The 12534-nt window shown below is 40.4% G+C and overlaps 1 protein-coding gene across 2 annotated transcripts in view; it reads right to left on the bottom strand.

Moving 5' to 3' along the window:
- Positions 1 to 1756: 1756 nt before the first annotated feature.
- Positions 1757 to 12534, bottom strand: part of FMN1 (formin 1) — a 444801-nt gene continuing 434023 nt past the window's right edge. For both annotated transcript variants that reach the window (XM_080658928.1, XM_080658929.1), the window contains one exon: positions 1757 to 10215. In XM_080658928.1, coding sequence (XP_080515054.1) covers positions 10171 to 10215 — 45 coding nt within the window. In that variant the 3' untranslated portion in view covers positions 1757 to 10170. The remainder of the gene's footprint in view (positions 10216 to 12534) is intronic.

The raw sequence follows: 12534 nt of genomic DNA on the forward strand, positions 1-12534 counted from the left end.
GTTTCACCTTGGATCACTCAAGCAGCCTGGTGGAGAGGCACTGAGGCCCCCAGCCTAGAGCCAGCACCAACTTGGCAGCTAAGTGAGTCAGCCACATCCCAGCCCTATTCAAGCATTCCAGCTTTCAGATGATTACAGACCCAATGGACATATTACTACAACCATTGTAGATTCCAAGTGAGAACTGCCTTATTGAGCTCTTCTCATACGAATAAAAACCACGGAAAAGAAGTGATTGTTGTTGATTTAATCCACTTAGTTTTGGGGGCATTTTGTTATGCAGCAAATGATAAGTAACATAGTTGCTATCTCTTACCATTCATCGTCACACAATGATGGGCATGAAGCAAATGCTACTTTGGGGAGACTGACACAGAGTCATCCAAAGCAATGCAGGCATCCATGCAGGCCGGGCCAGCGCAGGCAGGCCAACTTTCAAGTCTTTTATTTCAATGAATACAGCACAGCCAGGGGAAAAGTGGCAAAGTCCAAAGTAGAATATTTAGCCTCAGAAATTTTAGGCCTATTAGTTGGACCACCAGCAAACACAGGTCATTTAAAGAATAGGCAAACAATGTATACTTATAAATTCAACAGGTATCACTATGCTCAGCAAAGGAGAGTAAGCCTTGGTGGAACCAGAGAGGACTTCTCCTATGGTTGGGTTGATATATTCCCTAGGTCCTTATGATACACAGTCTTCCACTCTCTCCTAGGAGCTCTAACTCAGAACACAACTTTAACAATGGTTTCTACAAACTCTTAGGATCATTGGGTCCCTTATTTTCCATCAACACTTCTAGAACATGTCTCCATAAGGGAATATGGAAGAAGACAACAATTTAATGTGGTAAATGAGTTGAGCCTCTGGGAGGGGCTTTTGGCCTTGAGGGGTCAAAGGATTGGGATTCTAGTTTTGATATGTTCACTAAGTGTGAAGTCTCTTGAACCTCAGTAGTTTTTACTCTGTGAAATAGATTTTATCCAATGTCTAAAGAAACTCTATGACTATAATTTAGAAGATTTTCTAGTGATAAAATGTCTCCCTAGATAATAATTCTGTCTGTTCATTAAATGTCAGCCTCTGGGGCATATCTCAGCAAACTTCTAGAACTCAGGAGTGCATGGCATTCAGGAACACTGAACAGATTAATCAGTTAAAAAACAATCACACTTCTATTTAAACAGAAGTGTATTCTGCTGGAATTATTTTAGTTTTTTTGTTCATAAATACCTACAAGTGTCATATCATTTCTTGAAAAGAATTTGTACCTGTGCTGAGCGCTGGACTACAATACCACTATATTTCTGTTCTTTCCCTAGTATATTGTTTACCAATCCACAACTTGAAGTCACCAATCCCTGTGGTTCTCCTCCCACTCACCCCACCTTGGGTAATACATGTTTAGGTAGTATTGCTTTTGGATCAGCTTAGCTGAGACAATGCCTGGCTGGGTTTGTGTGTTTGGTGGTAGCCTTTGATGCCTAGGCAGGTTGCCATGGCTGGCGGGATGGATGGGGCAGAAAGAAGGAAATATGAATGACAGGTTTACTGAGACTCAGCTCTTGCAGCTCAGTAGTAATGTGGAGCTTGGGCAGCAATGAAAGTTTGAAGTGACTGGTTTCTCTAAGGTAGAGTACTGTTGGAATACTTTTCCAAAATGCCTCCTGGAAATAAATCTGCACTGCACACCAGACAGACATGAAACCAAGATTTATTAAAATACCCTTAGCATATTTACCATCGGAAGCCATGAATGCAGTTCTCTGCAAATTCCAAAAAAATAGAGTTCTATCTCTTAAAACAAATTAACAGAGGTATCAATAGATTAGAATAAATATAACCTATCATAGAGATAGAATCCTTTGAGTAGACAATCTACATTTTTCTAACCAATATATACTATGTACAAAAATACACTTGATGTGGTAACCAAGTAGTGTCAAGGAGGAAAATATACATATATACGCACACACATATTTTCATTATGTACAATCAATATTGGTTCCTTCACCTTTTCTTTTTAAAAATAAATACTTCATTTGGTTGCAAGTGACATTTACAAATTCAACTAACGAGCATTTCCAGCACTGACAAAAATTAAATAGGCAAACAAATGAGAAATATATATTTTTAAAAAATTTAAAGGAAAAAATACCTGAATCCAATTAGCTTATTACAGTAAAAATATCCAAGACCATGTCATGTAAGGTTTCATGTCATGTAAAGTTTCATGTCTTTAAAGTGCCGCCTCACTTCTCAAATTGCCTTCATTATTGCTTAAGATCCTTTAAAATGACTTCTACAGATTGGGCTAATATACTTGCAAGTCAAACATTTGACTATCTGAGACGTGCTTATACTTTCTCTTTATGCCCTTTCAAGAGTGTCACAGTTACTGTTGATTTGAAATCCACCACAAATTGTCGATGTCTGATCCAGATGCATGGAGATGTTTGAATCATGAATAGTAAGAATGGAGTGGCAATAAAAAGCCCATGATTCAAAATGTTTGTACAAAACTGAAGTCAATTTGTCCAATAGCACTGAAAAGTTATTTGAGCTTCAAAAATTCAGTCATAGGCAGCATAGCTGGACTGATTTATAATTTATCAAAATAATGGTCCCAGTTAGACAGTTTTAAAGTAAAATCTATGAGAAGTTGAGGAGACCAACCCTCCCCCTAACCTTCTTAAAATAAAATAGAATAAAATGAAAAAGAAATGTATTTTCCATCCTTTTTATGGATTTTTCCCTCTTTGCCTAAGTGATGAGGTGATGCTGACATTAACAAGAGGCAGTCATAGTAGTGTGTCTCACTTGGTGACAGAGGAGCGCCCTGTCCAAAGGCCTGGGAAGCAGAGCACTGGGTGTGAGAGGAGGGGGTGAGGGCTCAGGGAGGCACTGGGCTGTCTGTGAGGCAAAGGGGTAAAAGAGCTGGGTCCTGGAGAAACTGTAAAGTGAGAAAAAAATAGCTGTGGGGTGTGAAGGAAGGGGAGGCCACAGCAGATGTACTGAAAGGAGAAAACAGAAATGAAGCTAGATGCCAAAATGACTTTTGGACAGGCACAGAGAAAAGAGAAAGATCACACCACCCTTGGCGATGACTATGAAATTGAATGACATTATTTCAGCAGGCACAGGCCAGTTTCCTTAGGGTACCGCCCAATATGAGACACTGGGGGGTCCCATTTGCCTAATACAGATTCCTTAAGTTGCCAATGGTACAACCATGATGAAAATGACCAGCTCCCTAACAATGCAATAATCAGCAAAACAGTGCACCCTGGCCTTGTTCAAATTTTCCTTCTTCCCTGTCACCTGTTCTCCCTCAGCCCATGGCTTGCAATCTCACAAGGTAGAATGAACACACATAACTGCATGGATCCAATGCATTTTAAGAAAGTAGTGTCCATTTTAAGAAAGGGTGTTGCTAAGAAAATTAAACGTTTAAGGACTTGAGATAATTTACATTTCTGTTAGGCCTGATTCCTATTAGGATGCTGACTGATTTCACTTAGGTCTGGGCGTGCAGGCCAGCGCTGATTTTCCAGGCCAAAGCACGATTCCCTAAATCAGACTCCAGGGGCACGCTGCTCCCCACAGTAGGCTAAATTAAAACTCAATGAGAGAAAAGACTATAATGAATCAAAGACATGTTTTGTCTAAAGAGTCTTAAAAATTATTCCATTTCTCAATTTAAAAGTTCCTGCCTTTTTAGGATTATCTCAGATTGTTTCTTTAAAGAGAAATCCTTTTTAAAATGCTCATATTCTTTGAAGATTACATATTCGACTAATAGTAGAGTCATATTATTTGTGTTTTGAGAAATTGAAGAACTGCAGAATTATAAAAGTAATTACTTGGAATAGTCTTATTCCTCTGGTAGACTAAAAAATCCTGGGTGAATTGTTGCTAGACTTCCCCCTCACTCATGGATTTGTTTCCAAAGGAAATGGATGTTTTTGGAGGATTACACAGAGTGAATCTCAGTGGGACTGAGACCACCTTCTTTATGTCTTGGTCATCAGCTGTAAGGAAATAAGACTATAGGTAGGGACCAATTGCCAAGGAGCAAGGAAAAAAAATTAGGTATTTACAGTTTACTTAAATCTACCTAAAATATAAAGATTTTGAATATCTTTTTAGTCTTTTATTGGAAAGAGTAGTACACTTTTTGTATGCTATACACCCATTTTTATATATCTCATAGAAAGAGACCTGGAATTCAAAGTACATCCCAAGAGTTCTCAGAGAGTTCATTTCTGAACACATTGATCATCCATGTCGTGGGGAGAGAGAGAGTAATTTCCCTGTACACTCGGTGCTCTATGGGAACAGCTTTCATTTGGGAAGCTGACTGGTAAATAAAATTACAGTTGTTCCATGAGACAAGAATGGAAGTAAGCCCTGAAAGAGAACAAGAAAGCAAAGTAGGTACAACTTTGCCAAAGATGTTGACAAGCCACCATGAATGCACACCTGAAAACACTTGACTTCTTCATTGCTAAGCATAATGCGTTGTCAGCTCACACTATATATGGGGAAGAGTTATTCACTATCTTCTTAGACATTTTTATAGTTTCAAAGACAAAGAGCCCCTTGGTGCCTCGGTGTCTGTACAGACAGAATTTAGGGAAATGCTCAGCCTACAAAACAGCCTAGGTCTGGTAGCAGGCTGTTTACTCCATGGGGGAGAATGCCAAATTCTTTGGAGGTGAATTTCTACAATTTTGCTAGTCCAATGCTATAGGATTTCACATAAAACATTTTTTAAAAAGCCCATAGAAGGAAGTATCTGGATCAGCTTTTAGAAAAAGAGGCAGACTGGAGGTTCTTAGTATTGAGGGAAAATTAAAAAACAAACAAACAGAAAATTATATAAACATAGATGGAACGTAGAAGAATAAATTAATGGCTTTAGCTACCACTTCCATATAAAAATTGAGATTAAGTCAGTCGTCCCCAGATCATAGAGAGGAGAAGAAATTCATGAACAAGCACTTCATAGATATAATATGCAATAAAGTCTGGAGTTCATTTGAACTGCTGATTGAAGTGAATCATCATACCAGAGAAAGGAAGGATGAGAGGAAAAAGGTCCTCTATGTTACAACCACCAGGCTGGTTGGGAGAGGGGCTGGGGATAGAGGGGAAATGAATCCAATACGCTCCATCTGAGGACAGCTAACCTACTGAATGAGGCTTGATTTGCTTCCCTAATCTCTGCATTGGTAGAAATTTCCCAAGGACTTAAGAGACAGAGTGAGCTAGCTGCCATTTTAATATCTTTATGCTTTCAAGTAAGTTGTCAACCACACAATGGGCTTCAAATTGGACATATTAAAACTCTCTTGAATTCACTACTGCCCAGCAAAGCATTGATCTGGAGGAGGGTTTGTTAGAATGCCCATTCCTTGGGAAGAAAATGAAGAATTGTGAAACTAACATTCAATGCTTCTAACAAGGTGTCAACAACTGGTGGGTATGCACAAATGACACAAAATGGGCCGCTCAGTCCCATACAGCTGTTATGGAGCCTAGTCATGCCTGGGTTCAATTGCTAATGTAGTTGTACATACTGATATGTGAGCCTAAAGGAGCCAGATACGCCTAGGCCTGTTTCTGAAGGTACTTTTCTTTAAGTGACTTCTGCCCCAATTACAGAGAAGGTTCCAAGCAGCTGGACTGTTACTCTGTACAGCTGGAAAATGGACAAATATCCAACAAGTTATTTGCATTTTGGAGGGGCTAAAAATGATTCCTACTTTTCAATTCCTAGTAAATACTATTAGGTTGGCCACACGAACTTGTTTCTCCTATGTTGCAGATTTCTTTATGATGAAAAGTAGCTGACATGAATGAAAGGTTATGACTTTATTGAATCCACTCTCTTCAGTGGTACTGTTCCTGAAGGTACAATATGCAATATGTGAAATGTGATAGTCATGGTCTTCTGGATGTTCCATGCATTTATAAACTGCTCTTAAGAAAATCCAGAGTAAGGAAACTTAAATGGTCTAGCATTTCTACTACACCATGCCACTTCTCCTTCTACATGGCTTTTTCAAAAATTAACTCATTGAATTTCAAAGTTCATTTTTTTTTATAATTCGAAAACCAATAAATTAATTTGTAGATTGCCAAATCTGCTGATGCTTTTTATTTTCCCTTCCAGTTCTTGGCGTTTTGTTTGTTTATTTCATTTGTGATTTTTTTTTCCAGATTAGAACAGGCAGGATCAAAGGAAAATAAAACTCAAATCCAACAGTTCTTCCTAGTGATTCCTAAAGACAACTTAAACCACTTTATAACATTGTATATTTGATATTTTTTTGGAAAAAGCTGTATTTTTTTGACTTCTCTCTTCTTGACACAGAAAGCCCTAAATTGGTTTTATCTTTGTTTGGGGGAAGGGAGAGTGTCAAAATAGACGAACTTATTAGATCAAGGAGTGAAGAGGTTCCCTTGCCAAAGTTAAAGCCTGGTTCTGGGATAGAGACTGCGGTTTTGCTAATTCCCCCTCACACACTGACTAGCCGCTGACTGCTGGGATGCTGTAGGCAGTGATCTGCATGAACGACAGCAGGCAAGGAAGGAGAAATAGAAATGAGAAAACGTAACACTCAAGAAAGCAAGAATAATTGAAATGAAAACTCCCCATTGCAAGGAGTGCAATCTATGGAGAGATGTGCACAAATACACTTACATCCCTTCTGCTACATCCAAGCCCAAGAACCATACTGATGACTATCTTTGGGGAGATTTCCAATACCACCAAAAATTCTTTTCCTTCCTTCAGTTTCTCCAGTTGCTCCACCAGTAGCATAGGAGCTTTTTACTTAGAAAACACCTTTTCTCACAGTACTTATGGACAAAGGGGTGCCGAAGGGAGGTTCAGCAGGTGCGCAGCTTCTACTGTCCCTACTTGGAGAACAGGAGGTCGGAGACCAGCATACAATCTGACATTCAATTCCTCAACCACGTTGCCAATTTGTTTAGGCTACAACATTTCCAGATGTAATAGCACCACCAGGTTTCCTTATCCTACTTCTCAGGTTTTGGAAATTCTTCCTCCATAATTCCTACGTAGTTGCAGCAAGCATTTGAAGAGACATCATGGACGTCAATTCAAGTATTCAAAAGGCAACTGATGGGCAGCAGGTCCATCACCTGTGACGGTGGGGGAGTCACCATCATCAATTTCTGCTTGACCAGACTCTTCCCTTTTTCTCCCCCGGTAAGCTGCCTCTTCTTGTGTTAAAAGCCATAGAGCACACCTCCTTGTAACCTGATTTTTGACACCTCACAGGCCTGAGGTTTTTTTATTTTTACCTAAGATAGTTACATCATGCTCTGGTTTAATATATGATATACTTGTGTGCTTGAGGGATGATGCCAGTTACTCATGCAAGAATCGGAACTGCTATCAACTGTGCCCTGATGTAATGAATCTTGGCTAGAAGAGAAGATGATTTTCACAAGCTAAGATTTCCCAGAGTCTGACTGGGAAGCCCGATGTGAGTGTCTGGTTAAGCAGAATAGCAGTACTGGCCACTCTCCCGCTTGTTTGGGGAGGGCTGTGCTCAGAACAGCCACTTAAGTCCTGCTTGCCTGAAATGCTCAAGCTCTAGTGGTACCCCAACTATTTCCTCTCCATGAGAAGTTTAGAGACACCTGCTGTGTGTAAACACAATCTCAACTACATTTTAGAGGGAACATTTTAAGGCCTCCAGGCTGTTTTAGATGGCCTACCTTGAACAACTCTTGGAAACCTTGACTGATGATCAACTTAAGTTAGAAATGAAGGTGATGTCAACAGTGTAGCATGTGTGTGGATTGGGGAGGGGGTATCTGGATACATACTGCAGGATTCAAACTGGGTGAAAATGATGGCGATCCTGCCCTGGTGTCTTAATATACTAACATATTGCCTTTGATTAATCTTACAAAATCACTGTTTCCCCAACATCAGCAGGCAAACTTTGCTCTTTAGAAAGAGGTATTTTACTGCCAATTTCTAGTCTATCCATGAGGATAAAACCCACCTCAGGCTGCATTTATCTAACTCTCAAATTAAATGTTCCCACTCCTTATTCTTCCCCATTGATTCCCTGAGAGCATGTTCCTGCTGGGTTATGTGGCCAAAGTGACAGTCCTGCTTGTTTTCCTATGAGCACCACGCTTCAAGACTTAAAGTGGATGATGGCGACTCCACTGAAAGCCACTGGCAGCTGTCTCCCATAGGGTCTCTAAGGACACACATGGACCCAAACATATGTTGGGCTTACTGAACTCAAAGTTGATTCCCAAGGCATAGGCAACACAGGCACTTTTTTTTTTTTTTTTTTTTTTTTGCACGATAATACCAAAAGGCATGTCACAGAGCCCAGGATGGCTGTAAGCGAAATTTGTTTTCAATTGATGAATTCCTTACATTTTCTTCACAGTTAAGTGAAAAGGAAGAAACAATATAAGAAAACAGTCTAGTCTAAAAAGCTTCTTGCTCACAAGTAACTTCTTTTAGTCATGTAAGTTTCTTACCAGCTTTCCTATTTTGCTTGTCTCTTCCTTTTATTTTGAACTGGAAAAAACAACAACCCAACTATGCTACCATATTCCTTTCTTTTGAAAAGGTGGTTAGCACCTGCATGAATATGGCTTCAGAGACTTGATTGGATCCTGACTGTGCATTCTTGATTCCCAAGATGGGCATTATATTAGGATATGGTGCCACTTTAATAAGCTGGATCTATTATGGGTCCCTGAGGGGATTGATACCTGGCAGGCATGCCCTGGGTAAACATTCAGCCACCTGGAAGTTGAGAGGTTCTGGGAAGATCATGGGACAAGGGTCAGGCCACACACCGCAGCTGGATTGGGAAGGGTTTTAAGGTTGTTGCTCCACCATTCGGAGGAAAAAGCTTTGACCTCTCTCCCTTCAAGGCCCAAACCTGATAGTCTTTGATCCTATTATCAATTCACCCTGTCCCCTCTTTTCTCTACTCACAAGGTAGATTTCTTTCTCTTGTGACTCAAGGGGCAGTGGTCATGTCGGCTCCCAGGGTCCGAAAAAGCTGCACGTACATGATATTCCATTAATGTGAACACCTTCTTTGCATTTGCATGTAAAGAACTTTTCTGAACTTAATATTTCAGACACCAAAGACCTCTGTCACATGCCTGTCTGTCAAGGGTCAAGGTCAGAACAAAAGGCTGCAAGTAACATTTGCAGTCCTGTCTGGAAACTGCCTCCTGGGGTTGGTGGGAAAGGTCTGGCTGCACACAGTCCCAGAACAAGACGTAGAGCTCAGGTGCACATCAACAAGACATTGCCCGTTCACGAATGTTCTGAAACGTGAAATGTGTTCTGTTGCTGGGTCACTTGTCCAAGCAATTGCTTTGACCCCAAGTGTCTCCCTGCTCAGGTATAACTGTTTCTTCCAGAATTTGGAATGGAGACTCTCTGCTGGTCCAGGAAACCACAATTAATTGCTTAATGGCTGATGTCAACTCCCTGTATCATAATTTGTTCTCCAGATTTATGAAGTTTATGGTTGCTCCACCATGTATAATCCCATTTCCTCTCCTTTCCATAACATGAACAACAATAAGATAACCATTTCTCTCCTCTTGGAAATACATAGTCTTGGACCTCTTTAAAAATAGTTTGGGTAAACGTCAACATTTTTGGCGAGAAAGACACTTCAGGATCTTGATGCAATGGGATCAAAATTAAGGTCAATAGTCAAACCAGCAGTGTGTAAAGGCTTGAACTCTCTCAAGGTAACTGTCATAAGATCCCTCTCTTCTTTGGTCACAAATTTATATATATCAAGAGTGGGTCAGAAAGCCTGGAATCTTTGCTTTTAAAAATTTTTGGAAAATCTTGGGGATTTCTTTTGATCTCATAACAAAGTTGACTTTGGGCCTCTACAGAAACAATCATCAAATACTCCTGCAATGTTCCCTTACACAGCTTGTCAGTGGTTCTGTGGCTTAACCAGGGACTTCTTTGGGAAGGCACGAGTTCTCACTGCAGATGACCTCACAAAGCCATGAGCAAAAGCAATATTTAGTAACATGTCTTTCAAGAACTTCCTGCAATGCTGGTGTTGCAAAGGATAAGCAAGGTACTCAGTCTTGCTGTCATCTTCAGTGTCTCTTTTTTAGTTGGTGGTCACACTAGCTTCCTTTTGACGTAGTCTTTCTTTCTGTTGTTTAAGAAAAAAAAAACAAACAAGTTTATTATCATTCCTTTTCTAATTTTTCAACTTCCTCAAATTTTGATAAGTTTCTAAAATTTTGGTCTAGAATTCTAGAGTTGTACTACATGCCCTAGAAATAAGAGTGTTTCTAGCCTTCTTTCCTGAAACCTTCAGTTACCAGCCCCTTCCAACCTATCACCCTTACTCTCCAACAAACCAACAAAATAATAACCAGCTAGTAAGCCACGTATATCCATCTGAAACACTGACCATTACTATTCCAGGTTGTTGTTCTGTGACAGAAGTCCTAGTTTTGTAGTGTTACTCAAAGGCTTCTTCCATCCCTAACCATGGCCCACTAATGGAATTATGGAATGCTTAAGAAATAGTTTCTAGGGAGTCTAAATACGAAAAGTCAAAATGGAAGATGATCAGATATGGTCTACGTAGAATGGCAGGAGCTCCCGTTCGCCATAGATGTTCTGCTCTGTTTTCCCTGAGCTTCCCTCCCAGGGACAAATTTCTCATGGGGAAGAACGTGGAAGTCTGCTGGCAGGATGTAAACACAAACAAGAACACAAAACAGAAACACAGGCCCTCACTGTGTCTAGGGATTTAGAGAAGTAAATATATTAAGCATAGTGATAGGTGTGTCTGCTCTTAGGGGTCGGGGAATAGAAGGCTAAAGGAGAAACGGGAGAAGTACACTCCTTCGGGAAGAGCAGAGGCAGAGAGAAGCCCTTTGAGAGTGGATCCTCAGCTGCTTGTGATCCAGGGGATACGATGTTACAATAAATTATTATATTGGTCTAGATGTAAATGCATGTTGATGACTTTAAACACCCATCCCTAATTTGGACCCCATCCCGGTCTTATGAAATTAAATCAGGAATCAGTTTTCAAGCTCTTCCCTAATTTCTTCCAAAATAAACAACAAAACAAACAACCCTAACAAGTTGAGGATCACAACTGGGAGCTTGCTCATAGTGGAGGTCACCTACAAAAGAATAGCACTGAGTCTCTTGTCTAAAGCAGCGATTTTCAGCCTTTTTAATCTCATGGCACACATAAATTAATTACTAAAATTCTTCAGCACACCAAAAAAATATATCATCTTTTTTGCCAACCTGACAACAACAAAAAAAAGGATATAATTTTGATTCATTCACACTGGATGGCTATTGTTGTGTTGGCTGTTGTCATTTTTTTTAAATCTGGCAATCTAAAGGAAACAAGGTCAGCACCTCTGACTAAACAGTCAGGTATTGTATGTTTTAAAAATTCTTGTGGCACACTGGTTGGAAATTACTGGTCTGTTGAGCTATGTCCATTCTCTTTGCCCTTGGATATGGGTTTGGCTATAAAAGTTAGAACAGAAATCCAAATAAGAGGCCTGGGGGGAGGGGAAGAGGCCGATGAAGACAGAAGGTAAAAATCAGGGTTGAGCCCACTGTTACTGAAATCCTACAAGTGAGTGTAATGAACAGAGTGTCACTGGGCGTGGAGGATGTGTCTGCTCAGGTAGGGGCTCGTGTGCACTAACCACTGCCTTTGCTGGCCAAGTTGTGTGGCCCTGGCTTCTCTATTTCTCACTCATCAACCTCACTCAACATTTCATTTAGTTGCTGATGGGGTTATGAGAGATACCACAGTCAATCAACAGAAATAATCTCACTTTATAACTTATCTTCCACTTGGATTGTCACAGCAATTGAAGCAGCTAGCAAAAAGTACTTGTGACACAAAAGGATAACACCAAGTAGCTGTAGGAGGTCAGGGCACAGGGAAGGGAGGGTCTGAAAATCAAAGCGAGGAGAGTGATACTCCCACCTTCCACTCACTGCTGTTCCCCATTGCAGCGCCAACCAAAGTTGCCAAAATTCATAACAAGGAAAAGAACTAACACTTACTGAGCTCTTATTATGTGCTAGGCACTTTACTTGTCTCTTCCTACCTTCCTCAAAATAACCCTAAAGCAAAGATAATATTATTTCCCTCTTTTCACAAGAGAGGGAGAAGCAAAAGAACTTCACTAAGGTTTTACAACTAGTAAGTGGCTGAAATGGGATTTGAATCCTGACACCTTGGGTTCATAACCATTTAGTTATTCCAACTACTGTCTGTGACGAACAGGTGGAGTTCCATTGTGATCCACCCTGAAAACATGACCTTGGAGGACAACTTGCCTCCACAGGTAGGAAGCCGGACCAGACTGCTGGTTTCTAGGACAGGGAGGGACTTCTGGGGCTCAGAGTGTGGTCCTGGTTTTTGTTATCCATCTGTGAAATGGTACAGGTAGACTGTATCTTTTCTGCATCTCAGTTT

Source organism: Plecotus auritus (genome assembly GCF_963455305.1).
Source record: "Plecotus auritus genome assembly, chromosome: 1".
Taxonomy (NCBI): Eukaryota; Metazoa; Chordata; class Mammalia; order Chiroptera; family Vespertilionidae; genus Plecotus; species Plecotus auritus.